Consider the following 25,547-nt stretch of genomic DNA (forward strand, 5'->3'; position numbering starts at 1 on the left):
TTCTGCCCTCTCTACTCATCCTCTTCTAAAACACATGACTGTCACCATGTTCTACTGCACAGAGTGCTCAATATCTTTAAGAACCTCACCTTAAAAAACCTGCTTCTATTGTCCATAGCAGGGCAGGGCAACTGCGATGGCAAATTGTCAACACAATAATGTCTAAGTGCTTTTCCAAAGCCATATGCAATACCACAGATGGACTGCAAACAATAAGAAAATTGGCAGCCAATAGGATCATTGCAATAAGGTGTAGTAAATGTTTCATAAAGTGCCATGTTCATAGACAAGCTGAATATTGTCGCTGTCAGAACACCTTGCATATCCGTTTTTTGCCTTTCACAAACAATAGAAATGGTTTGAAATTACTAAAAATATTGTTAGCTACCAGTACACGTGAAGAATGTTTTTCTTTTCCTGTAAAGTTGCTATTTCGGACATATGAGGTTTTGTCCCGACAATGATGATATGCTGAAATCAGTGATGAAAAGTTCCAACACTCGAAAACAGAACGGTTAAAGAAATAATGTATCCAATACATGCACAAACATTCAGGAGGAGGTAATCACTAAAATTTTTAATCTGCTAAAAACAATACCGAGTCTGTTGATAGTGAGCCTGAGAAATAGCTTTGCCTACCCTTCTACTCTGCACAGCTAAACTTTCCTGCACTTTGGCCAATGCACCCTCAAAGCAGCCAACAGATATTGAGAGAAGTGATTTTCTTCGCTGCACTGCAAAAAATTTTATCTTGGCAAGTGAAATCATCTTAAATCTACTCTCATTTTAAGACTGTTGTAAGAATATAGATGGGTTTCTGTGCAACGTCATTACGGAGATGCACGTCCGAGTAAGCGGCACTCTTTATGGCAGAAAGCTGCACTCTTCATGGTTTAAAGCAACAACGACAAGGAGCTGTTGTGCAGCAAACTGCACCAACCACAGAGAAGATGGTTGGAGAATACTGGTAGCAGTTTCAGACATGGTGAATTACACGACATTGAAATCAGCTTTATATTTAAGGTGGAACGAAGAAATTTGAACAAGAAACTGGCGAATAAGAAGCTGGCGAATAAGAAGCTGGCGAATAAGAAGCTGACGTCTAGAAAAAAAACGTATAATATTCTTACAACTGCCTCAATGAGAAATATACCTCTTGACTAGATTATGGACGACTTCCCTTGCCAAAACATAATTTTTCGCAGTACATAACTAAATGCAGTGTCAGTCCTAACTTCAGCCAGCTGAGCTCTCGTGCAGCTTTGCTTTGACTCCAATGGGCTAAAGTTTTGTATAATAATACATTTATATCATCTACTTTTATGTTGCATGCCACAGGCCCCACACTATGCATATCGAATAGCTCATTTAAAAACAAATAAATACTTAAACAGCAAAAATAAGTGATTATGGCAGCGATGTGCCAATACCACAGTCTGCATGCTACCATTGTGTGGTTGGCATGCTGCGGTGGTGTTTGGAGCCTTAGGCGCCAGAGACTTGCCGTGTGGCCTCTGACAGTGAGAGCTGATGGTGTGTTTCTGTGAACAGCTTTGAAAGTTCAAAAGTTCCAGCATTCATCTCCACATTAGCAACATAAACTAATTTTGACTATCAAATGGTCAAAAGCTCAACAGCTAAAGGTCAGAATTGTTCAGGTAATATTCTGAACGATGGTTCTTGCATGAAATAAACTAAAAAAATCCATCCACTTAGCTGTGGCATATGAATGAGTGTTAGAGAGCAATTCCTGAGAAATATGCCTTCTATAACTGTTTCACAGTGAAAAGCGGAAGATTTTCCTTGGGGAAATTGTCCTCTGCTTCTACTTTATCTTCCGCTGTTCAGAGCATCCGACAATAATCATGCACACAACCACAGGAGCTGCTCCCCACGATTCATTAACTATGCCCCAGTGTATGCTCTCCCGTGGCTAATTTACTACCCCCATGTGAAGGCTTTTTATGCATTTACAGAGTAGAGGATGCAACACCACATGTAAAATGTGCTTGTTGAGGAATTCAGATTTAAATGGGAGCAAAGAGTAACACACTGGAGGGAAACATATTTCGAGAATGAAATTCACTGTGTCAACAGAAAATCCCAGAGGATGACATAAATAAACCTTGAAGGATATTATTCCTTCCTCTAGTTTCAGAAATATGTTTTTTTCCCTTTTCTATCTCAGTTTCTGCTAGGTGAATTTAAGCAGTGTAGAACAGCATATATTAATATTTCATGTACTGTACTTTAGTGGTTTTATGCCAGTAAGGACCAGCTACATTTCAAACAATGACAAGTTATCAGAAGGCTCAGACTGAACACTTCCAGCCCTCAGACCACAGCTTTAAGTGTAGGATGATACCGCTACATTATCTGAAGGAATACAGTATGAAAGTGTTGAAATATGGTGTAACCTAGTGAAAAGTTAGGTTTTTTTTTAAGCTACCTTTCCATTTTGTTAAATATGGGAAAATAATACATATGATAGTGATCAATAGGTGTGGATTTCCCCTGTTTATGATTTTTAATGTCCTTTTGTCAAAGTTTTTCTTGAAGCTGATGTACCGGAGATGCAGTAGTGAGTGGTATGGCCAAAGATTTATATCACGGTATATAATCAAAATGTCTGACAGCTTCATTAGGGATGCACAGTGATATCGGAATCATATCGGTATCATCACTTATTACTTAAAAAGAAAATATTGGCCTCAGACTGATGTTTAGATTTTACCGATATTTGATGACGTATTTGTTGTACTCCAGAAGAGTAGAATGTTTAGGTGACGCTGTGTTACTGTGCTAAACCGTCTGCATTTTATTCATTTTACTGCATATGTAATCTTAAAGAAAGAAATGATGTCTTTCTCTGGTGGTTCTCTGGTGTATCTATTCCCAAATTTTACATATATACACATATACATCGACTTTGGCAGATATGTACATAGAAAATATCAGATATCGGCACTGGCCCACAATTCCCATACTGGTGCGCCCGATAAGTAGACAATGTAGTATCTACACTATATAGTATGGGTGGGAATTGCCAAAGGCCCCACAATACAATATTATATTGACACTTAAGTCACTATTTGATACCTCAACTTTAAGCTTACTTCTCTGTAGAACTTTGGTATGGCTGTGTTGGTGAAAAAACTTTGAATACCTACATTCCAGTGTCTTGAGCATGTAACGAAAGCTTTTGTTTTCCACAACGTTGTATGGACGCAGGTCTTTGTACATGAAGCAGGTGATGGACTGTGTTATTATTAGCTTGCTCAGAACTGGAAGGTAGCTTTTGTGTCCAGTATTGTTTGGTTTTTCAGTGCAGCTGATCCTTTGACAGCTTCTCGTTTGAATGTTCCCATTCCACCTTAAATGATGCAGCAATTACACTGTAGTGTCTCAGGTTGCATCATTTAAGAAGGACTGGGAAAATTCAAACAAAAAGCTGGAGAACACGAAGCCTAGTTCAGCCTTGTTTGACATCATCGGTAAACACTTTCTCTGGATGGTGTGAGGTGAGCCCTCATGTTCGTAGTATTCCCTGAGTATTTTATTTTCATATGACACTCCTTGCAAACCGCATGTGTCATATTCCTTGTCCTTTGTCCCCCCGCTGACCTCACCAAAAAAAAATAAATAAATAAATAAAAAAAACTCAGAACTATGCAGTGCACTGAAAAATCGATTGATTCTATTACCCTAGTACCAAAAAGACTCATTTACATTAGCATTTTACGTAATAAAATATAGGTACTTGGCGCCACCCCTATTGCTAACAGATAAAGACAAAATCAAGCATATAGCCAAGCAATCTCCACATACAAATACTGGCAGTGAAATGAAACATACTGAAGAGCTCAGTCACTTTAAATGTGGCACTGTCACAGGAAACCACCGCTGCCACAAGTCAGTCTGTAAAATTTCTGCCCTTCTAGACATGCAGCAAAACAAGTGTATGTGTTATTATTGTGGAGCAACAACATCTCAGCTACACATACACAATACACTACATATACACTATATGGCCATAAGCTTGTTGTATATCCCATTCCAAAAGCCACTGGAGTTCTTTCACACCAGACCCCTCAAACTACATCTTCATGGAGCTCACTGTCTTTGTATGGCATAGAATTAACATTACTCTTCACTGTAACCAAGGGGCCGACCCTTTTATATCTCTAATGTCCTCTGCCACAAACAAACTGGACCTCAGACTGCAACTGACTTTACAGCGGGAGATGATCGATTGACCGCTGCATTTTTATTTTCACATGAAAACTGAAACAAGCTCTGAAAACTGAAACCCTGCTACTCAGCTAAACAGACTAAGCATGTTTTGCACTGTATGTATGTTGTATTATCAAATCATACCTTAAGAAGTATTTGAAATGGTATATTGGTTGATACTGGAAAGACTGTAATCCAGCACTTGATCCCCTATTACGTCCTGAAAAAACATGGATATTAAATACAACCAACCCTGATGGTAATTAACAACTGTATAAAAGAAGCAATGATACTGTATATGTATTTCAAAGCAATCAATGTGCTTATGGTGACCTTGTGGGTCTTCTGATGAAGAAAATGTCAGCACAGTTTAATTTGCTCCTAATGAACACTTGGTCCTTTTCAAAGAGAGCCCAAGGTTATCCAGTAGCTCTGAAAGACAAAGTCAGAAACGATGTGACGTCCCTACAAGCTCAATGGAGGTGTGTTGATGCACAATACAATCTTCCTTACAGGAGGAAATTGAAAAGTTTCACATCCTTTTTAAAGGAAGTGGCCATTCTTTTGGGGAAATCTGATAGATAAGTATGATTAAATGGCCAGCTCATTGTTGCTTGTAACTTGGAGCCAGGCCAAGAGTTTTAATAAGATGAGGCTGTTATGGACTTTTTCTGCCACTGGACTGTGAAAAATCTCCCAGTAGAGCATGCAGTCGTTCTCTCCCTGCAGACTGAATGCAAGATTCAGACAGAAAGGGCAAAAAAAAAGAGAAATGCTCTCCCAAAGGTAAACAGCCAACTCTTTTCATCACCTCATGCAGAGTTCAGCATGACTGCGCACAGGGTACCACTGACAAAGCTGCCAACCGCTCGGCTACATGTAGAAGGACATTGCAGTTCTACTCTACAACCAGTGTTAAATGTACAAGTTGTAAGTGGACACTGTGTACAAAATTAACTGTCAATACTAACCACTTAAACTATTAAAACGTTCCAGCTGTCAGGATGGTAGTGTAGTAACTGAGTAATCCAGTGTTCCTTCTAATTATTAATAGAGTAAATAGAGTTTTTGAAAACTGAACAGTGCTGGGAAAAAGTTTGAGAAAATTAAATGAAGTTTAACAGAAAATTGCACAGAAGCCTCAACAACTTAATAAACTAAGTTTTCAGTATTTAGTGTGTTCACTCTTTTCAGGTCCTATTTTACACAAACTGAGGGGCACATAGAGGAACTTCCAGCTATTTTTGATGCTGAATTGCATGTTATTGCAAAAGTAGACTGTATAACTTAACCTGGGATATTTCAGGTCACACTGCTGAGGAAAATAATAATGTTGTGGGGTTTGAGTAGCAGAGTTTACAGCTTCTGCCCAATGGTTCTCAAAGCAGACAAAGATTATGTGGAACAGTGTTTTTGGAACGTTTTAATTATTGTGTTACACGGCGCCAGTCTAACAGCAAATACAACTCAAAGAACTGTTCTAGTTAGACTTTTGCCTTTTAGCGTTAGGCTGTTGAAAGATGTCAGTGAGTTGCATTGTCTGCTTCTCACGATCCAAGTAATCGCGAATACCTTCAATGATGCTGAAGTCTGGACTCTGGGTGGTAATCAGTCAGTTGTTCCTCTTTGTTTGAATTGCAATTTTCTTCTGTTTTTGTCTGGTTACTGATCTGAATAACGTCTTCCTAAGAGCTATGCATTCTTTCAGACCCAAAGCGTTGAGTTATCTTCTCTTAGTGGAAGGACGGACAGACACATCTGTGGATTTTTTCAGATTTTAACCTAGAGCTTGATTTTCTCCTGTCTCTCAAAGGTGAAAGCTTTGACGGTGACGGTGGTCTACCAGGTCTTGCTTGGTTGTTAGGAGTCTCATTTTCTCTGCATCTTTCAATACTTTTACTAACTCTAGTTGAAAAGTCCTGTTTTTTCCCTCACTTATTTTCCTTTGGCTTTCCCTTCCTTCTGCAAATGTTTTATCTTTTATTCTCAGAAATGTCTTCCTAAAATTAATAACTTGTACAAGCTGTTACTCGAAATTAAATACATGAAGGGTAGTCTCTAACATTACTGTACACTGTAACATTACTGTACACAGTTCTTTTCAAAACACTTCATTGGAAAACAATAAACTAGTAAGACCTAAAAAAACTTCATTAAAAAATATAAACACAGTACAGAGCATCTAAACAGGTGTCCATCCGGCCTTGTTTCCCACTGTAAGAGAGAGACCAAACAAAGAATTTAAAGTCTGTACTGTTACCATGCAAACCACCAACTAATCACTGCTGATTCATAGAGAACGCAAACTTTAACAGATTATTTTCTTAACTGAGTAATTGAGTTTAGTTGAGTCATAGCTCCAATTGTTTAACAATACCAGATTTTGGAAGGAAGAGGAAAGTAAACATCAAGCGGACGCCAACAGCTCTTTCACACACCGAGGTATGATGATATCTCAGCCTTGCGTTGACAATCAAGCTCAAATCTGATTGTTCACAATCTAATGTAGTAGCACAACGTTTCCTTTAACATAAGCATGTTTTCTATCTACACATTTAAAATGCAAATATAAGAGGACACGGTAAAGTATTCAAAGCATGGCTTCAGGGAATCCCAGCACTGGCAGTAATGCTCTGGTTCTTTCACACGTGTTCTCACACAAGTCAGGGTGTAACGATCCAAGCTTTCATCCGGCTGACGAAGCAGAGGAGGTGGGGAGGGATTAACACTTGGACAAGTCTACCTCTGGCATCTGTTATCAGGGTGTGTTCAAAAACCATAAGACGCCAATGACGTGTGTTAGGTCTGGAACACACAGGGCTATAAAGTTGTAAGTGTCAGAGAGAGAGAGAGAGAGAGAGACAGACAGACAGAGAGAAAGAGAAAGAGTGCAAGGTTAAGCCAGAGTGGGGAAATGCTGTTCAGAATGCTGATAATCTTGCAGTGAGTGGCCACAGATGGTTAGTGGGGTTTTGACCTCATCCAGTGGGGAATTAAACCGCACTCAGCAATGAAAATAATCTCTACTTAATGATCACGTTTACATGAAGATCAAAGCTGCTACCACCTATGTTCTGGCTCTTTCAGTCTTTCACACCCTTTCCCTCATGACTAAGTGACCACTAAGCCTCAATACACACAGACTAAATGAAGGGCTGAGAGCCAGAGAAATCCAACAGGAGTACAATTTGTGCCATATCTTACAGGGCCCATATCATGGAATACAGAATTGTCCTCACTTTTTTTAAATAAAAGATTTTGATGCATTATGTCATACAATTCATATACAGACATATGCAAAAGTTAAAAAAGAAGAAATTTTCACTTTGAAAAAAAGTGAAAATGTAATTTTAAGCACACATTCCCTACAGAGAACGCATGCATATCTTAATGCACAGTTACTGTTTATTTGGTGAATTTAACTTCATGAAAAAATAAAACATAAAATGTGGCCTGTGCAAAAGTTATGGCAAGTTACGGCATTTTATTCTAGTATGATAAACTCCAATAAATAGAAATTGTGCGCCCAAATTTGTGGACAAAATGTTCCAAAAATGCTGCTGTTATATGCATAAGTTTGTACCCAGCAGAGGATGTATTAACTCAAATTCAACAAAACATGTAATTTGACTGGGGTGTTCAAACCTTTGCATACAATAGCTCAAACAAAACCCCTCCTATATCCTTCTAATCAGCGTAAAGTTAGGTACCATTCAGGTGGAAATTATAGGGAGTGCTTCAGCCTAGACTGCCTTCTGAATGAGGCACATAACAGGTTATATGGGTTGTTTGCATTTTACATATTTTTGTGTGGAAGGCTCCTGAACACAAAACAAATCACATAAGCTCTAAATTAGAATGCTTCTCTTTAAAGCACCCTGCAGATTACAGACACAAAGAGAGAAGTTCATAAAATTGGTATTACAGGAGTGTGTGTGATGGCATTTAGAATGACGCCTCGGGAATTTTTCTTTTAGATTTAAGCAAACATTGCAGTGGGAGAAACTGAGGGCCTCTCTGGTGGTCTCTATATGCGGAAGGAACTATCAGCATCTGAAAACATAAACCAAAGACCCTGCTATGTGTAATGGGAATACAGTGAGAAGGGCTTTGACTGTGTGTTTGGTTAAGGGCTATAAGGATTCTCCTGTTTATGAATGTGTGTTAAGCAATCGGTTACATCAACTCTACTCAAATTAAACTGCAGGCTACTTATAATGTAGTAAAGTTGTTTTTATTTAAAATAAACTTAAACTTCACATATATCAACACAGGCTGCACCACACAAACTTTCATGTTGAGCTAAGTACATAGTAAATATTTCCCCCTACCCCTAAGGGGTGTAAGCAGTGTGTTTTAACATGTGTAAAGTTTATATACGTGTGTGTGTGTGTGTGTGTTTGTATGTATATATATATATATATATATATATATATATATATATATATATATATATATATATATACACATACACACACACACACACACACACACACGTGCGCGCATACATACATACAGACTGTAGTCCATCTGTTTCTCTGCATAGCACAGCAGTGCTGCTGGAGTTTTTAAACACTGTGTCCACTCATTGTCCACTCTATTAGACACTCCTACCTTGTCGGTCCACCTTGCAGATGTAAAGTCAGACATGACAGCTCATCTGATCAGTTTGTGTTGGTCATCCTCTAGTCCTTCATCAGTGGTCACAGGACGCTGTTGGCTGGATATTTTTGGTTGGTGGACTATTCTCAGTCCAGCAGTGACACTGCTGTGTCTGATCTACTCAGACCAGCGCAACACACACTAACACACCACCACCACCACATCAGTGTTACTGCAGTGCTGAGAATGATCCACCACCCAAATAGTACCTGCTCTGTGAGGGTCCATGGGGGGGTCCTGACCACTGTAGAACAGGGTAAAAGGGGGCTAACAAAGTATGCAGATAAACAGATGGACTACAGTCTGTAATTGTAGAACCACAAAGTGCACCTATACAGTAAGTGGAGCTGATAAAATGGACAATGAGCGTAAAAACAAGGAGGTTGTCGTAATGTTATGCCTGATCTGTGTAAGTGCAAGAGCGTGAAAGCGTGTGCACACTGAACGCAGTAAAAAGTGGCACAAGCGGCTGCAGCAGCTGTACAAGTGTTTAGCTAAGCAGCTCACTTGTACACCTCATATGTGTATCAACATTAAATGATTATTAGCCTACTAATTATTAACCTACTAAAGATCCACACACTGACTTGTCAAAAAAGTCACTCATCTGAAGCAGATCATTCAGTTACCTCATCTGAGAATGTATTTTTGATTATTATTGTGAAAAGGAGACACATTGCTTTGTTTAGTGTGGCTGAGTTGCTAAGGAGCTGTTGGATGCTTGCAAGTTTTCTCATACATTTAAGTTTCAATTAAAGCCAAGAAGATTGTTTTTGTTTGGTCTATTTATAGTCAGCAATACTATAGTTTTCTGTGCATTTCTGTGCGTAAAAATTAAAAAGAAGAAATTATACATGTGAACGTGCCCTTTTTTAATATTAAATTTAATGAATATCTGAATGTCAAATGTTATTTTGAAAGCCCCTTTAAAACACCTCTTGTATGTATTTGAAGGCTGATCTCTTGGCAGCTTAATAGCGCTAAAAAGATAAAGCTAGAGGCCAAAGCCAACAGATTACAGTCACTGGAGAAGCCTCATCAAATAGCGATCTAGATGAGATGGCAATATAAGAACAGCATTGTTCCTGCACTGCAGGCTATGTAAATGTATGATCACACCATTTTATGGATAACATTTAGAACAAACTGTTAAACTGGCAGATCATTATAATTTTAATTAGCCTCAGTGAGCTCCAACTAAAGCCAACAAAATGCAAAACAGATGTTTTATTTATCTTCAGGCAAGAAATTACTCAAAATGAATTAAAATTGTGACCAAATCAGTTCCCAAAAACTTGTGAATTCTCTCTTGCTTGACTAGTCAGAATGTGATCATAACGCGTCTAGACGATGAATAAACCATGAATAAATCAGCTTAATCAGTACAGTCAGCACTTGAAAGTCACAAATCATAGTGTCATGGGGAGACAAAGCACGTAAAGGCACCTACATCCAACAGCACGGAGACTCTTTTGATTCAGTACAATCCCCCTGGGTAATATGAAATGTTGAGACATGCCATTAAGCAGTCAGCTGTCTATACTCCCATCTCTGTATGTATGTGAGAGAGATAAGAGTAGGTCACACTGTTCCTCTTTCTGGTTCCCCCTGATCAAAGGGTTTCAGAGACATATTGACTATGAGGCTGCTTTGTATGCATGATGTATAATCCTTAATTCTCCTTTTTAAGGTTAAATAAAGCACACCTAAGCCACAGAGCATGCAGCGAAGGTATTTCCTCACACAGCAACCAATAGCACACAATATATGGAGTACATAGTCACGCAATAACCTTAAAAACATCATTGATCATGGCCCATGGGCAGAATAAAGCACACCTGTAATTTATCATCCTGGGATTATGGGCTTTCCTGCTGGTGCATGCAGTAATTTATTCCTCCTTCTGCAGTTGATGGCTGGGTTAAGCATTTCCACTGATGAGGTCTGCAGAGGATGTGAGTGAGAGAATGGGGAAAATGACGGCACCTACATGACACTTTCCAAAGAACAGGTGGGCATTAGCAATCTGCTGCATGCTCCTGGGTGAGGCATTAGTAAACACACCACCCACCAAGCAGAGAAGAGCCCTACGGCTCCCAACAAACGCAGCTCCGTGCCACAGGCCATCTGTGGCGGGGGTCCCGGGCGATTCATATTGAGAGATTAGGGCCGAGATAGTGGGCAGGCCCCACATACCACAGAAAAAGTATGTGCGGCCTTCATTCTCAGAAACGGTGATGAGCAAAGTGATTTACACAAACTTGAAAATGAAAGGATCTGAAAAAGGGTTCAACAAAGTGGGACAGAATTACATTAGGCTAACAAGATTACTCAATTAAAACTGATTAATCAATATAAAAAAAAAAACTATTAAAATTTTACCTTCACAGTGAAGGTGGATAGTGAGGCTGGCTGGCTTTGCACGGTGAAACTACTTGTATTTGTGACATGCCTGCACCATTTTGGTGCAACAGTTACACAAAGCCATTAAAAAAAACATCATCCTTAGTTGCACACAACACATTTGATTACTCCACTAATTAGCCAATTAGCAGCTTGTATTATTTGAGGCTGCAAATTAGCTTTAGCTACAAGCCCTATATACATCATGTGCTGCGTTTTTATGTAACAATGTTTATCTGTACTGTCCCTGTCAAATAAGGAAATAAATAAATAAAGCAAAAATAGTTCTCGCTATGTAGTCATCTTCCCTTTTATTTTCATTTGCATATTTGTAGCATTATTATTTTTGTATAACTTTTCCAGCTGTCATTGCCGTTCTATATTTTAATCCTATCAATCTTTCCATCTATTTATGGTTCTTTACTATACGTTTGATTTTACATCTGTTTTGTGTATGTTAAGTCTTAAAATGAATGGTTAAGTAGCCATTGTGGTTGTACTTGATGCTTCGCTCATGCTTTCCTAAAGAGCTGAACAAATTCGGGACCACATCACGGGTTCCTTTGGACCTCAGAGGAATCTGAGCTCTGAGTTAGTGGGTGTCAAAAGAGGAGAAAATGAATAATATAGTTACTGTGCAAAGTAACTATGATGCAGGCATCTCACAACAGCAAGTAGTTTCACTGTGCAAAGCCAGCCAGTCTTACCTTCCTAGTGAAAGTGGGAAGGTTTGCACAGTGAAACTACTTGCTGTTGTGAGATGCCTGCATCATAATTTTTTGGCAAAAGTTACAGTAAGCAAATAAAAAACAATCAAAGTTGCATGCAACACCTTCAAATAATAGCTACAAAGATCACAAAAACAAGGGGTTGATGAAATACAAGAACAAGCAGCAGCTGTTCAAACAGCTATTAGCATTAGTTGGTTATTTAAGCCAGCTGGTTGCAGAAATGTTATTTTAGACAAACTCTTTTGTCATGGCTCAGATAAACAAATAAGCTCAAACAAACAAACATTACTCACCACCACCCTCTAAAAGTATTATAGCACTAGGCAGATGTTGTCTTTCATTGTTTTGACCCATGATGTGTCTCAATAAATGTGCTATCATTTATTTACATGTATTTGCCTCAAACCAATGGGTAAAAATGCACCCAATTCACATTTTGTTTGCTATGACATAAAAAATACAATTGTTAAATGTATATAACGGTGGTCTGCTTAAATAATCGCATTCAGTTGATTATGCAATAGTTGTGGCAGGCCTACATGTAAGCTTCAAGAAACTAAAGCTAGAAGTTTCACTGTGCAAAGCTAGCCTACCAGTAACGAACAAAGCCTGATGGACACACCTATTTTTGTCAAATAATGTTTTTTTTTTTCAATAAAGTATTTTTATAGGTTTCACCGTTATTCCTACTAAGCATTTTGGAGTCCTCAAAACAGTATGCATTAGGGGTGTCACGATACGCATGTTATCGCTTGTTTTTCGATAAGAAGGTTTAAAACAATACAAGCCGTGAATTGAAACAGATTTCAAAATGCATGATACCAGGAATGGTGTCTACAGCTCTATCACAATCTATAATATTCCTAAAAATGTTTAAAATTGCTGAGCAGCTCTCTGAGCTGGAAAAATCTGGTTCAGACGAAGCTGAAGTTATCTTATTATTCGCCAGCTTCTTATTCAAACTTTCTGTTCCACCTTGAATGCTGCAGCAGCTAGGTCCTGGTGCTTCTGGAACATTTGAATCAGAACCTGGCGAATGAGAAGCTACCTTGGAAGGTTAATTAGCCAAGCTGTTTGAAATGGCGAGTGGAGAAAGCAAACCTGAGCTGCACATTCATCTCCTGTTTCGGAACACGGTTTTAGTCAAGCACAATAATGATGGGAAAAAAGTGGTAGACTGACATTGTGCAAGTATTAAATAACTCAAATATGCTGGCTAATTTGTGAAGAAAGCAACATCTCAGTTACAGAAGTGAGGAGAAAACATTCAGCTGCTAAGTGGCGATTCTGAACGGGCAAAACAAGTGACTCCACAGCGATGCATATAGCTCCGATATGCACCAGCAGTCGGTTGTAGAGTCCAGGATTCCGTAATTTGCTGGAAGTGATTGAAACACATTAGAAAATCCCCTCTCGCACTAATTTCAGCCAGAATATAAGAGCCACACTTTATGTAGAAACACAAGATCCGATTGTAAACTAACTTGTGAAGCTCAGCTCATTTAGAGATGTAGCCTTATAGTCCACAAATATTTCAATTTTAGAATTGTGATCAATTATTGCCATCATATCACAGCTGTTTGCCGAACACACATATGAAACAAGTAATATGCATCTTGCATTTTATTTGTATTATAAGGTCTTCTAAGAAAATGACTTGTGTCAGTTATCCCTTTAACAAGCACAGTTTTTTTCTGAAGAAAAAAATAATTTGGGAACTACCAAATAAATAAATAAATGTGAAAGTTATGTTGGCATTTCTTTTCTAATTCTGTAGTGAAAAATCTGATATGTGGAAAAATGGAAATTCGTATCATACCACGATGTAAAATGGCAACAAATATCGTATCATGAAATGTGCATGTCTTAAACCCCTGGTATGCATGGTTTGTTATTATTATTCAAGTCCACTTTAATAGTTTGACCTCTGACAATCACTCTGATTACCTGATTAATTGTTAAAATAACGGGTAGTGATTGCCACAGATTTACAACATACCGCAACAATTAAATGGTTAGGGTGGTTAGGATGTGGGTTAGCTTGTTATAGATCATAAGCATTAATGGGACTCTAGCCATAAAACACAACGGACACTCAGCTTGTCCTCCATACACAAACATGCACACGCACACAAACACCCTTGAGCAAGGACAAGCAAGCTTTTCATATTTTAATGGGGACATGAAGCTCACATGTTGCCTGGGAGATGAACAATACTGAGGCACTTCTAGAGCTGACGTTATTGGCTATACAGACCGTGATCCAGAAGGCTGTGGTGGTGAGGCAGTTAAATGTTGGTAAATGCAACTAATGCATTTGGAATGTTAAGCTGTAGTGGTTACAATGAATCTTTCAGTGACATCTAAAGAGTAAACACTCTAATGGGCTTTAATTGCCTTCATTTTCATGGTCGCAAACAGGTACTAGAGAAATAAATGAATACATTTTCATCTTACTGACAAAAATGTCAACACTACATCAACTCAAACATAATAACAGCACACACTCCACTAACATGGCAGAGAACTAACTTATTACGGGTATATAAATCTCACTTCCTATGCTTTTAGAGAAATAACTTTCTTTTTTTGCAAGTATGGTGACAATTTTTCCTTTTAGGGATGAATAAAGTAAATTAAACAATCAATCAAATAAAATATAGAACTTGTAAATTCACACAAACTAGCACAAAATAGTGGATTTCTTAAACAAAAGTCTGCTGTAGCTAGGAAAAAAAGATAATACAAAATCTAACCCTACATCGCAAAGCTGTTAGCTTAAACCCAGAGAATGCACACTATCTGCAATACACTGGGTGGCCTTGAAAATTCTGAGGCAGCAGAATCCGAGAAAATTGTAATGTCATATTTCAGGTGGGCTGTGTTGTATAGCAGACACAAACAAAAAGCTGCCTCTCAGTCTTTCATGGATTCTGAACAGAATCTCAAGGCTGGAGCAGGAACTGTTGGATTCTGGTCATCTCTTCACTTTGCCTGCACAGTCTCAAAGGACAGTTCTGCAGTTGGTATGTGGAAAGATTTATAGTAATACAAAAGTTCTTCACCATCTTTGTGTCGTGTTGCAGCTTGGTATCGAGGCCATGATGAGAATGGATATGAATGACAACACTGTAGTTCTCTTATTTTTCAAAGAATCTGTCAAACTTCAGTCTCTCCAGGCTGCAACACTGGAGGCATCATGCTCTCAGTCTGCTGCATTCTCAGATGCACTGATCTTCCACATGCACTGTCCAGAAAGTGGTAAAAGAAGTCTGATTCATTTCACCAAACCTTCTCAAAGTGTTAATTTCAACTGATTTACCATTCTAGAAGAAAGAGAGGGGTCTGTGGAGCAGACTGGCTCCCTGTGAATGCAGGGCTACACTACACTAGTGTAATTAATATCACAGTGTAAATCAAAAGCAATGTACACATCTAATATAGCAACACAGTTCTGCAATTCTTTTTCTTAATACACAGATTCAGGGAAAGAATGTGGTGCGCCAACAGCCCTGGTTGCTGTTAATTGACTTTCTTTGACTGGTGCACATATTATTTTCTCTGTAACACTGACTGTATTGTGCCCTTGTTAGAACAGGTCAGCACAGCCAACATGCTGACAGGTTTTTCCAATAATGTTCAGAGATGGACATTAGGTTCAAATCTTTACTGACTGCCTCATTTTGCAACATACAAACACAGTAAAAACCTGGCAAGTAAAGTGAAAATCTTACTTGCAACCATCTCAAAATGAGAAATATTATATTGACTAGATATGAGACCATTTCACTTGTCAAGACACTACATTTTGGAGTGTAACATACAATTGCAAATCTGAGCTTATATTAAAAGGTTTCTTCATTCACAGTTGATACGTAACAACATGCACAGTTGTATTCATCTCTCAGCACAAACAAAATTAAAAAGTTAATAAAATTAATAGAATATTCCATGTTCAGTTTTGTTTGTGCACTACTTTTACATTGTTTGTGTGTACGTTTTGATGTTTCCGTGCTTGCTGGAAAGTGGTGCTGGTGCTGTGGCTCAGAGGCTTCTCAGGCCAGGCCACTTGAGTAGCGCTACACCGCAGCTAAAATTCCTACCGGGCTAATCAAGACCTTCTCCCGCAGCTAAGGACTCTTTCCAGCGTGGCGTCTAAGCATACATTCCCGTCCTGATCTTACTTCCCTCAGTTTTCAGCCATGATTTTCACAATGTTACTGGATGAATCATACATATTGGAGCAGTCAATCAACAAATCTGCTGCTGCAACAAGGCCTCCTGGCCTGAGAGGGACTTTTACCCACTGCTAAGGACACCTTTCAGGCCAGCTAAATGACTCTGTACTGCAGCCTGCGGAGTTTTCCCCCAGCCAGCTGTGGAACTCTGTGTGTGTGTGCTGTAGGTTTTTTGTTTGTTGTTAAGATATTTTTTGATACTATTGTAAATCGTCCTTGGGTTTGACAAATGCTCTATAGTAATGAGACTTTAAGTGTTACATTATTATCATGCTATTACTCTATTATTATGCTCTCTGTAGCCTGAAAGCGGTAGCAAGACTCTACTTCCTCCAGGGCCCAAAGAAAAGAACTGGTGTGCATATACATGAATGTGGGTAAACAGCAAACTGACAAATACACCTGTGTCTATATTCTCTGATCCTTCATAGTGGTGTCTGCAGACACCTTGAAGGTTTGGGTCTCCTTTTGGCTAATCCGGAGATTTAAACCCTGACCACAGCTTCTCATTATGTGAGCTTTGTAAGACACGCTGAGTAAACAGCACCCACTGCTCTACTCAGCTACGTGGCTAAGGCTGTCTGGAACCTTGTGTTCACCTTGAAAAACTATTTTCAACCATATGCAAATTAGGTGTAAAAACTGTCCAATATCGTGGCAAATAAAGATTGACAGCAGCGTAACAGATTCTGATACATTTCTAAAGTTGGTAAAATACGCCAACAGAAGACCTTTTGTAGCTCAGAAATGTAGCACTGCATAATGGATTTTAGACATTAATTTGTGTACAAATACAAGGTCAAACCTAACATTATACCTGAACATGCTCTCAAAAAAGGATGGTATTATGTATTTAAATGAGATCCTTTTGTAACAAAGATAAAATGACATCTCTAATATGCAAAGTGTATTGTCTCATAAGGCTACTGTGATTTGCATAATCAAAACAGTACAGATCCAGAGTTAATTGCTTTCCACTTTTTCTAATCATTGCAAAAAAACAGACTATCATTAAATCTCTGGGCATTTATTAAATTGTTCGGCAGCTAATGCCCTATCATTACCCCATATCAGGCACTCAGGCATTTGTTTACTTGACCCAAGTAGGTCTGGATTTGAGTTATTGATCTGAAACAGACTAAAATAGCCACAGCCAAGTACGTGTGAAAATAAAGAGAGGGCAAACAGATCTGGAGATGTTGAGTTACTGATGTGTTTTGGGACGAGCTGCAGTGGTACAAGCTCGTACATCTGGGGAGATACATGAAGAGATGTGATATTCTAACAGAATAGCAAAGAATATTAAAATACAACTCTTTATGTTGTGGCTATGGACATAAGTAATAAGTCCTCAGTCCAAATTTCCAGCCTTTTTTCTCTTTTGAATAGAAACCAAAAGTGCCACTTTTTTCTATTTTGGACAAAAATTTGCAGAAATTCTGGAGCATCCCTAATAAATACATCACTACTACTACTAATAATACTACTAATAATATTACTACTACTACTACTACTACTACTACTAATAATAATAATAATAATAAAACGATATTGTAACTTCCCTACTGCACAAACATTAAACATCTATCATGTATAGGGCTGAAATTCAATACTCTTACAGTACTAAACAAATTATTTCAATACAACAGAGTATCAAAGAACTTCAAATCGTTCCGTACCAAATTTCAAAATCTAAGAAGTCAGTCTTATCAGCATCCCCAAGTCAATAAGCATGTTTATTAATGATTCATGATTATTTATGATGGCTAACGTACATTTTATAAGCCTGTTATTAACGTGGACACTCATTTTTGCTTTCCTGTTCTGGTAGTTCAATTTCAGAATCAGTAGTAGATGTCAAAATTCGGGTACAGAGAAATTCAGCATTTCCTTAAATCTCTTTTTAAAATGCTTTGTGTCTATTATGTCAATTAAATCTAAAGAAAAAATCAGACCAGATTAATTTTACGTCTGCATACCAGAAAAAAGTGATGTAAGCAGGGTTCCCAACTTTTGCATTTAGAGCAAAACGTCAGGCCTGTTTATGCACACACTGAGAGTAGGCAGAACAGCTCAGAGGCCTTGCTCACACCTCACTCACATGTCACTACAGTTAACATGGATGTAAATGGTCAATTACATGTCTGCTGCCTTCAAGGATCCTTCACCTACATGTCATTCACACTTGCACAGCGGATGTGAGGCTTTGGATGCTGGCCATTTGTTAGTTCAAGAATTTTGCGCATACAATCTATCAGTGTCAAAAGCCTAAAGCACTGACAGTTATGCTACCATTTTTCACTAGGATCTTTCATCAGTATGAAGCTTCTGATGTAGGTTACCCAGCCCTAATCATGTTTTGTAGTTTTCTACAAATATATATATATATATATATGCTACATGTCAAAAATAAACCATTTACAGAATGAAGCTGTAAAAGTTAAACCGCATGCCTGACTTGCTTTTTTGTAGCCTTGGCCTTTCTTTCTTGGCCTATTGCAAAACAATAGCATATTGGAGCTTAGCAATGGCAAACCTAACATGAAAACAATCTGCATTCCTGCTCTGGTAATGGAGTGATAATTTCTGTAGTAAGCCTACTGCAGTTTCTTATTGCTGTACTCACATTAAATCATTTTTTACTAAACTCTTCTGTAAAGCACATTTTTAATAGGGAATTCTAAATGCATTTCAGCATAATTCAAGTGAAACACCATGTCACTGATTAAAAAAAGACTCATTTTTTCTGTTTTAATACATAACTGAGAAATGTATTATGCTAAAACATCCGCATTACAGTATCAATTTATTAGGTAAGAAATTGTATTAATGGACAAGATGAACATTGAAATATATTTCATCTTTTTTAATGAAAAAGGTGTGCACATACATTTACATATAGTATTTGTTAACGTAACTGGGGCTGCAGCAAATATTTTCTAATACTCAATAAATTCTATCAATTAAATTTTTCAACAATGGAAAGTCCAATAAAATAACCGACATCCTTACCATTTATATGAGCCCACGGGCATCAGTGGGGAAATCCATTGTTTATCATACCAATTACTAGCATGTCACAAATAGCATGCAGCTGCCAGCTCGGCACACCGGACTCACTGGAGATCTAATCTAGCACAGCTTGTGAGAATCTCGCAATCTGAGGCGCCAGAATCAGTTTTACTGCCAGGTTCAGTCAAAATAAGTCTCCTACTTCATCAGATTGCTAGCCAGCTAACATGTTTTCATTTGGATTGATTACAGAGAATAAGTGAGAGTGTCGCAGCTAGCTAGCTGTCCAGAGCTGTAGAAAAATTGTTCAGACTGCCCTGGACATTGAAGGCTGAGGTTAGCATGGTGTAAAGTGGTTTTGAGTGGCTCGAATGCCTTCATCACTTCTTCTTTACTGTCAAGAGTTGACCCATTTTAAAAGACACTGTTTACTCTAGTTTCCTGCCTTGTTCACTGCTGTTTAAACAGGGCCAGCAACTGTTGTGTTCAGGGTTGCCAGATTGGGAAGAACCCCCAAGTTTAGCCTTTTAATGCAAATTGCTTTGTAAATAATTATTAAATCAGTGATTTTTCATTACATTGTAATACTACAAAACATATAAATGGAATGTATTGAACAGAGCACAATAATACTACTACTCCTACTACTACTACTACTCCTACTACTACTAATAATAATAATAATAATAATAAAAAGCTTTGTTTATTCATTTAAACTCTCTTATTCATATAGAATATTTGAATGTCCAAGATAAAATTTGATAGAAAATTTGAAAATGAAAATATTCTACCGTTGCAGCCCTAAATGAATCCAGATGTAACCAGACTTTTTGAAGAGCAACTGTCCAGAATGCAAATCACATGCTGTTTCTGACTGGAAGACAAGCTACTGAGGGAGATATCCAACTGCTATTAACACTGAAGTGCAACTGTAATTTCAGTGACGGAGGACTTACCTGTAAATGGGATCCTGCATTACCATCATCTTGCTCTCATCCCAGGTCCATTCTTTTTTCTACAGAGAAAGAGAAAAAAAGATTACAGAGGCTAATGCAGTCATTCTTTTTCTACAGGGAAAAAGAAATAGATCAGAGAGAGACTAATACAGTTGTCATATCATCTAATAATGACACTTAAAGAGACTTTCAGTGTCAGCAGCACAAATGGTCAGATCATTTCAGAACTGAAGCCAAGTGCACTTTTTTATGGTCACTCAGAGACTATTAAAAACTAATGGATGGTTCTTAGTAAAATCACAAATCTGCTGTCAATTTGGAGCTGGTGCACCACTAGAATCTGATCTTTTTAAATTACAAAAATCTTATTTATACAAGCTTCTATATAAAGAAATACAACTCAAAGCATCCTGTGTACATTCTCATTATACACATATCAAAATTTCCAAAATACAACATAAAATTTGTAAAATGAGCTGTACAGATATAACTTTGTGTTGCCAGTGATCCTGGCATCCTGATCGTTACTGGTAAAAAATAATGCACACTGCATCAGACTGCACTGTTTAAACATCTGTGTGGACACCTGTGATCTGTCATAACAGTCTCTGAACATTCCACACCAGCATATAAGACAACATATGAGCCAATGCTCACAGAAACCAAAACAACTACAAATGTGAAAGTGCTCATTAAACGGGCAGATCTGTTTAGAACTAGATACTAGATACTAGAACTTGGCCAGAGGAGTTTGAAGAAATTACTACCTAGCTTCCTAAACCTTGCTCTACTCCAATCAGCCATCCAATAAACTGTTACTTGTGATTCCATTTCTCTTCTCAACATCTGAGCAAAGTAGCGTATTTGTAAACATTTTGTGTAACAGCTTTTAGTGAGGTAGTTTTTAGAGACATTAAACATTTTACATGTCTGGTTCCTACCATCACCATTGTGAATTCTAACTGTTAGTTAGAATAGCACATTTCACATCATATCACTCTGAACAACTTCAACTTTAATATAGAACAAAAAAAGTAAACACAACCCAATGCACAAATATTTATATATATATTAATGTACATATACAGTGCATTGCAAAAGTTTTCAACTCTCTTAAAAGATTTCTCTGGATTACTAATGACACTTATACTGATGGTTGCAGGCATTATTTTTATTGAAAATTAATATACCCTTAAACTACATTTTCAAAGTTAAAATTCATTGTTTGCAGAGGTGGAACGTAATGAATTGAGCACAGTTTTCCCTGTAAATTTAACTCTTTGGAGTAAAATTAAATCATAGTACTTTTTCACTTAAGTTAATTTTAATGAAATACTTCTACTTCGTTCCTTTAATTTTTAATAACATTACAGAGTAAAAATAAATTATGCGCATATTAGCTAAAGAACCAATTAGAAGAAAGTGTGATAAAATTTAACAGACTTGGTTCTCAATTCAGAAAACAGAGCTGCCTCCCGAAACCTGCTGAGATCTCCACTTTTCACAACTCAGCCTTAGCCTGAGGGAGCAGCTATATAGAACCATGAACACTCAAAGAACCATTTCTCTGAAGGGTCGAAGGGTTCTTTGCATCATGAAAGCGTTCTTCAGATTGATACAGAAAGCACTATAGATGGTTCTACATAGAACTGTTTTGAAAAGGGGGTCTATATAGCACCTAAAAGGGTTCTTCTATTGTTACGATGTCAAGCTTGTAACAACAGAACCCTTTTCAAAAAGGTTCTATATAAAACTATCTACTGTATGTTTTCCATCAATCTGAAGAGCTCTTTCATGGTGCAAAGAACACTTTAAACATGCAAAGAGTTCTTTACGTGTTCATGGTTCTATATAGAACCATTTTCTTCGCTGAGAAACCTTTGAAGAACCATCATTTAAGTGTGTGTAGCTAAACAGGCACTGTGCTATTTTGTTCTTACTTTGCTGTTTCACAATAAATTGGCAGCTATTTATTAAACTTAATATCAGTCAGGTGTGTTTTATTGCGAGCGCCTGTCAGCTCGCTACTTTAGTTAACAAAGCCTGAGGTTTATCGGTTTACAGTGCAGTTTTGTGGCAGTTTTGGAGGTAAACGGCTGTATTAGTTTGTGATACGGAAAATCTAGTCAAAATAGAGGTTACCCTATAAACTCACTGCACAGTAATTCTGTCAAACTCAGACTTGTTCTTCACTTTGTTTCTTTTTAGACTTAACGTTACTGGTCTTCACAGTAATCTGATCAGACTGCAGGTAGTACAGTATGCACACCCTGTACACAGACAAAGCAGAAATCTGTTCACATCAATAATGAGCCATCAGAGACATCAGGACATCATTCAAACAGAGTTTAAAATGTGTCGTGCTGTAACATGCAGATCATCTTTCAGTGTGATTGTAGAAAAAAAAAGTTAAGGGTCCTGAACAGTCACCTACATAAAAATCCATTTGCAAAACTACCTTTTCTCCTCAATCTCACCTTACAGATAAAACTACATCATCAGAGACTTTATTCAGTCACTTCATCAAATAACGCTGCCTGGCTCTGCTCTCTCTGCTTTTGTGTTTGTCTCTAACTGTGTGAGACACTGTTTAGCTGTTTAACTGTTTAAGTAAAAATAAATGTCTGACTCTGTATGAGTAGTAAGTATGACTACCTGTGAAATATATTACAGTAAAGAAAATCCAAACAGGATAAACTGCTTCAAATTGTGAATTTACACTGTTTGAAGGCTGTGAATATCATGTTAATTGTCTGTAGATGTTGACACCTATGAGTTAAGGTAAGCTAAAGTTCAGGAAGCCAACAGGCAGTAGGGCAGTCATTAAAAATTACAGTATTAACTGAGTAATCCACATGTTATTTTGACTCTTAATCAAGTTATTTGATTTTTTTAAAAGCTTTATTAAAAAGTGAAAAAGCAGAGCCTTTCATGGACTCTACTACTACTACTCCTTTGTTGGAAACAGATAAACTAGGAAGCCTTATATAATCATCTAACTATGAAATGCATGTAGTAATGTAAACCTTGTTGCTTACACAGCACACAGAAAGGTGTGTAAACATGCATTAGCAGAGTACACTGTGATCAGTCTCAGCTTTCAAAACTATTTTTTTCTCATGAAATATAATATTAGGCTTTAGTTCTGTCTTTGCAGATTATTTCCAATGATGTAGCCGAGTCAATTCAGAAACATTTTCAGGTTGTGACTGCATATATACATTAAAGTAACTTGCTTACTCAAGTCAATTTCCATTAAACTACTTATTTGCTCTTACTTGGCTTTCCTTTAACACTTTTACAGTAACAGTACTTTTACTTAAGTAGGGATCTTCAGTACTCTTTCCACCCCTGATTGTTTGTCAACAGATTGTTTTAAAAAATTAAAAACTGACAAATGCTGCTTGCATACATATTCAGTCTAGTACCACCTTTTGCTGCAAAAACAGCTTTAATAGTGTTGCGGTAGGTTTCTACCAGCATTGCAAACTGTTTGGTGGTGATTTTCACCCATTCCTCCTGGCAGATTAGCTCCAGGTTGTTCAGGTTGTTTGAAAATTATGGCCCACAAGTGTCATCCAAAGATTCTCGACTGGACTGGACTCGGACATTGCAGATCATTCACCTTTTTGTTGTTCAGCCACTCATATGTTGCTTTGCCCTTGTGCTTGGAATCACATGGAGTCTTGCTGAATTGTGAAGTTTCTTCCAAGCTTTTCTTTTTAGCAGACTGAAGGAAGATGTCTTGCAGTATCTCCTTGTATTTCACACAATCCATCCTTCCTTCAATTTTAACAAGATGTGCAGCTAAAGAAGAACACCCAAACACCATAACACTTCCACCTCTGCTTCAGTGTTAGGATGGTGTTTGTTGGAGAATGGACATTGTCAGGTTTGCGCCACACACAGCATTTTGAATTTTGGCCACAAAGCTCCATTTTTGTTCATTTCTTTATTTCTTTCTTAATTTATGTATTTTTGTCATTTTTTTATCTGACCACAAAACCTCATCCCAGATTTTAGCAGGGTCATGTGTGGCAAACTCTAGACGTGCTTTCATGTGTTTTTTCTTTAGTAATGGCTTCTTTCTAGCTACTCATCCATACAGGCCAGTTGTATGCAGAGCTCTTGATATCGCTGACTGGTGCACTTCACTCCATCAAACTCTGTAGCTCCTTCAGAGTGATTGTTGGCCTCTCTGTAGCTTCCGTCACAAGTCCACTTCATGCTTTGTCACCAAGTTTTGATGGACGGCCTTAGCTAGGCAATGCCTAGGTGATATGATGCCTCTTCCATTTCCTCACAAATGATCCAACAGCACTCAGTTGGATATCTAAACACTTGGATATTATTTTGTGGCCTCTTCCGATCATGCCTATAACTTGTTTTCTAATTTTTTTTTCTAATCTCCTTCAGATGTACACTGGAACTTAACCAATGGTACTCAAATTAAGTGTGTCTTTCATACAAAAAAGAATTATTTTTAACCAGAAAAGATTATTTTTTTAATGATTCACTGGTAGCGGCCAGCTGTAAGCAAACTGTGTCTTCATTTGGGCACTAACTTTCATTTATGAACACTAGGAGCTTCCACAGCACAGAGGATGGATACTTATGCAAACAGCACATTTCAGTTACTGATTTTAATTTATTAATAAAATATAAGACAGCACAAAATATCAAAGTGTCATTTGTAATCCAGACAATTCTGATGACTTTCAGGGAGGTTAAATACCTTTGCAAGGCACTATATAAATAAAGAAATATAATATAAATATACTGTATATAAATATATACTACATATATTTTAGCAGAATCTCTGCTCTGTGATTTGATAGCAATAATGAAACTCTTTGTGAGTTGATCCTTTAAATGGAAAACCAGTTGTCTTTTCAGACCACTGAATTTGTTTACAAGAGGATACTGCAGAAATTACGATGGATAATGGTCATTTCCTGGGATGCATTTTGAAACCAACACAGTCAAAAACAACATGCAACGCTGGAGGTTGATGACATTACACAAATATAGCAGACTGACCGCTCTCCACCTACTCTACTGAATTATAGCTGATTGCTTCCCATCCTGACCAGCCTAGGCCACACATCTCCTACACTGTAATTATTCTCCATTTGGATAGCCATTTACCAGGAAAACACTATGATCATTCTTCACCAGGCTGAATGTGAATCAAGGAAGCCAACCCTGCTAATGGTCATCCTCACAGAGCTCATCATAATACGCTAGGTAACTAAAGAGGAGAATGAATTATAAAGCAATCAGTGTATCAACTCCAAGAGGCAAACACAGAG

The 25,547-nt window shown here is 37.7% G+C and overlaps 1 protein-coding gene across 1 annotated transcript in view; it reads right to left on the reverse strand.

The window, feature by feature from the left end:
• Positions 1-25,547, reverse strand: part of nos1apa (nitric oxide synthase 1 (neuronal) adaptor protein a) — a 130,572-nt gene that overhangs the window by 58,804 nt on the left and 46,221 nt on the right. Inside the window, exon 4 of the mRNA XM_036570681.1 lies at positions 20,236-20,294. Within this exon, the coding sequence (XP_036426574.1) occupies positions 20,236-20,294 (59 nt within the window). The remainder of the gene's footprint in view (positions 1-20,235; positions 20,295-25,547) is intronic.

This window comes from Colossoma macropomum, unplaced genomic scaffold, assembly GCF_904425465.1.
Source record: "Colossoma macropomum unplaced genomic scaffold, Colossoma_macropomum, whole genome shotgun sequence".
Taxonomy (NCBI): domain Eukaryota; kingdom Metazoa; phylum Chordata; class Actinopteri; order Characiformes; family Serrasalmidae; genus Colossoma; species Colossoma macropomum.